The sequence below is a fragment of the Dendrobium catenatum genome, unplaced genomic scaffold (assembly GCF_001605985.2).
Source record: "Dendrobium catenatum unplaced genomic scaffold, ASM160598v2 original_scaffold_197151, whole genome shotgun sequence".
Classification (NCBI taxonomy): domain Eukaryota; kingdom Viridiplantae; phylum Streptophyta; class Magnoliopsida; order Asparagales; family Orchidaceae; genus Dendrobium; species Dendrobium catenatum.
In genome coordinates, this window is record NW_021515568.1 from 1 (window position 1) to 2,353 (window position 2,353).

General features: G+C 33.0%; 1 protein-coding gene across 1 annotated transcript; it reads left to right on the plus strand.

The window, feature by feature from the left end:
- Positions 1–3: 3 nt before the first annotated feature.
- On the plus strand, positions 4–2,350 carry LOC110109755 (40S ribosomal protein S7-like; the record flags this gene model as incomplete). Its single annotated transcript, XM_020840949.2, has 3 exons — positions 4–36; positions 1,092–1,274; positions 2,327–2,350. Coding segments are annotated over 3 exons (240 nt in total), but the record flags the coding sequence as incomplete, so codon positions are not given.
- Positions 2,351–2,353: the final 3 nt, after the last annotated feature.

The window sequence follows — 2,353 nt, forward strand, 5'->3', positions numbered from 1 at the left end:
CTTGTGAGGGAATTAGAAAAGAAGTTTAGTGGAAGGGTTAGTTTTTCTGTGGCTTTTGCTTCCCACAGTTTTCATTCTACCTTTGTCTTGTATATTTGTAGGTTTGCTTGTTTGGAGAATGAGAAAGCTAGTGGAATTATCTAATTCTGCATTGGGAATTATTCATTTTGCAATCTGAAATTAAGTGCTTTAATGATTAATTGTATGACATCATTTTTTCTGTCATGTTTTTTTTATTTTAAAAAAAAAGAGTTGGGTATAGTTACAACAACATACAAAATTTGGCAGGCCTAACTGTAAAATTCTAGGAAAATTTTGTTAAATTCTCGTCTGTTTGAGCAGCCTCTTGTTCGAAACTTACGAATTTGAAAAAAATTGAGTTTTATCTTAAACTTTATTGAAGCTCTCGAGTTTCAGGCAGTTATTATAACAAATTTATGCTAAAACTGGTTTTAAATGTCTGTTGTTGTGGTTACAACTGCATTTTAATCACTAACTGAAGAAGATCATTATGTTGGTATGAACTTAATTGTGAATTTTATGAAAAGTATTAATAAATGTGATACCTTGAATCTTACTAATGAGTTAATGTTGCAATTCATAAAAAATAAGGCGCCCCTTGATATTAAGCAACACCCAAGCTTCTTTTGACAATTCCTAATGTAAATGTTCCTACATGTACATTCTATTCCTAACCGGATATGGCCTTGAAAGTTCTTGCCAAGTCCTAAGTTTTATATTTAGTTATGGATCATCAAATTGAGTTTGATTTACTGCATCATTTGCGTCTTCATTGATTGCTTTTTATTGGCTTTGCAAATTTGTGTTATAACTTATAACCATCTTTTCATCGATGAGCTGAAAATCATCTGGCATTTGTGACTGTTGTGCAAATTTAAAATTTTTAAATAACTCATATTAGGCTTAGTGTGCATTGCAGGTGTAATACTTTACTCCTAAAATTACCCAACAAATCTTTTGTTTTTTGGGGCATATGGATCCTCTCTTTTATCTAGTTCTCTATCCTCCTTGACTATTCACATTTTTCCTTGTAGCATTTGGTTTATTTTATGCAACCTTTTATTTTGCAGGAGGTCGTTATTATTGCTTCTCGGAGGATAGTGATGCCACCCAAGAAAGGTTCCTCAATCACTCGCCCTCGCAGCCGCACTCTCACTGCAGTTCAGGATGCTATTTTAGAGGATATTGTTTACCCTGCAGAGATTGTTGGAAAGCGTGTAAGATATAGGTCGGATGGCTCCAAGATTGTCAAGGTGAGCAAGTGTTTTTATAAACTAAGTTCTTATAAGCCGAATCTATTAGTTTTGTACTAATTGTTCTTAAACTAAGTTCTTATATTTTTTTGAGCTACATTGTGCATGATAATATATCTATCTGAATTATTGACTCTATATGTTCAAGTGAAGGCAGTACTCATAACATGCTCTTGATATAGTTCTAGAATGTCCAATTAAAAAAAAAGTTTTTAATCACTAACATAACTGGTTGTTGTTAGACCGGTCCTTAGTGGATTGGTCATGCCGGCCCCTTCTAAGGCGCCGGTTTATGCCTACAGGAGAAGGGGGCGGCGGGAAGAGAAAGAGAGGGATTGGGTGGGGTCCACTAGAGATTCAAAATTCAAAGTTTGGAGTCAAAGGAGGGGGTGGCATGGGCTTTTGGGTCTTTTTGCTTTAATGTTTAATTGTATTTTTTTTATTTTTTATTTTTTTAATGATTAGTTGTATGCCTTAAGTATGAGGGAGAAATTAGGGTTAGGGTTATGCTTCATTATTGTGTTCTCTTGGAGTTTCTTCTTGTTATCTTGGAGTTCCTTCTCTCGAATTGAGGATCAATTATATCTTTGTTTTGTTTCCTTCTGTTGATTTGATTCCTATAATAAAATCTAATGTTTTTGATTGTTTTCATTGGATTGTTGAGTTTTTCTTACTGATGTTATCAATCTTGTTAGGATTTACTTGAAATATTGAAGTATTTCCTATCCGTTGTCTTCCTAATCTCATTAGTATTATTATATTTTTTTTCCAGGAGAGACCTCTTTATTTCAATACATGTCATGTAGTTATTTTCATGTTTCTTATCATATTGATTCTTGCATGATTATGTTATTATCAAGCATTTCTACTATTTTGTTGCTTAAGCTTTGTCTGGGATGACTTTCTTAATGCTTCTTGAAACAACGTTTTTGTAAAAAAAAAAAAATTTTACACTAAAAAACTGCTTCAAGAAGCAGTAAAAAAGCTGTACAAAACTAAGGTTCCTTAGTTACCATTAATTTATAACAACAAATTCCATTGTTTTCTTGCAGATTTTCCTGGACCCTAAGGAACGCAAC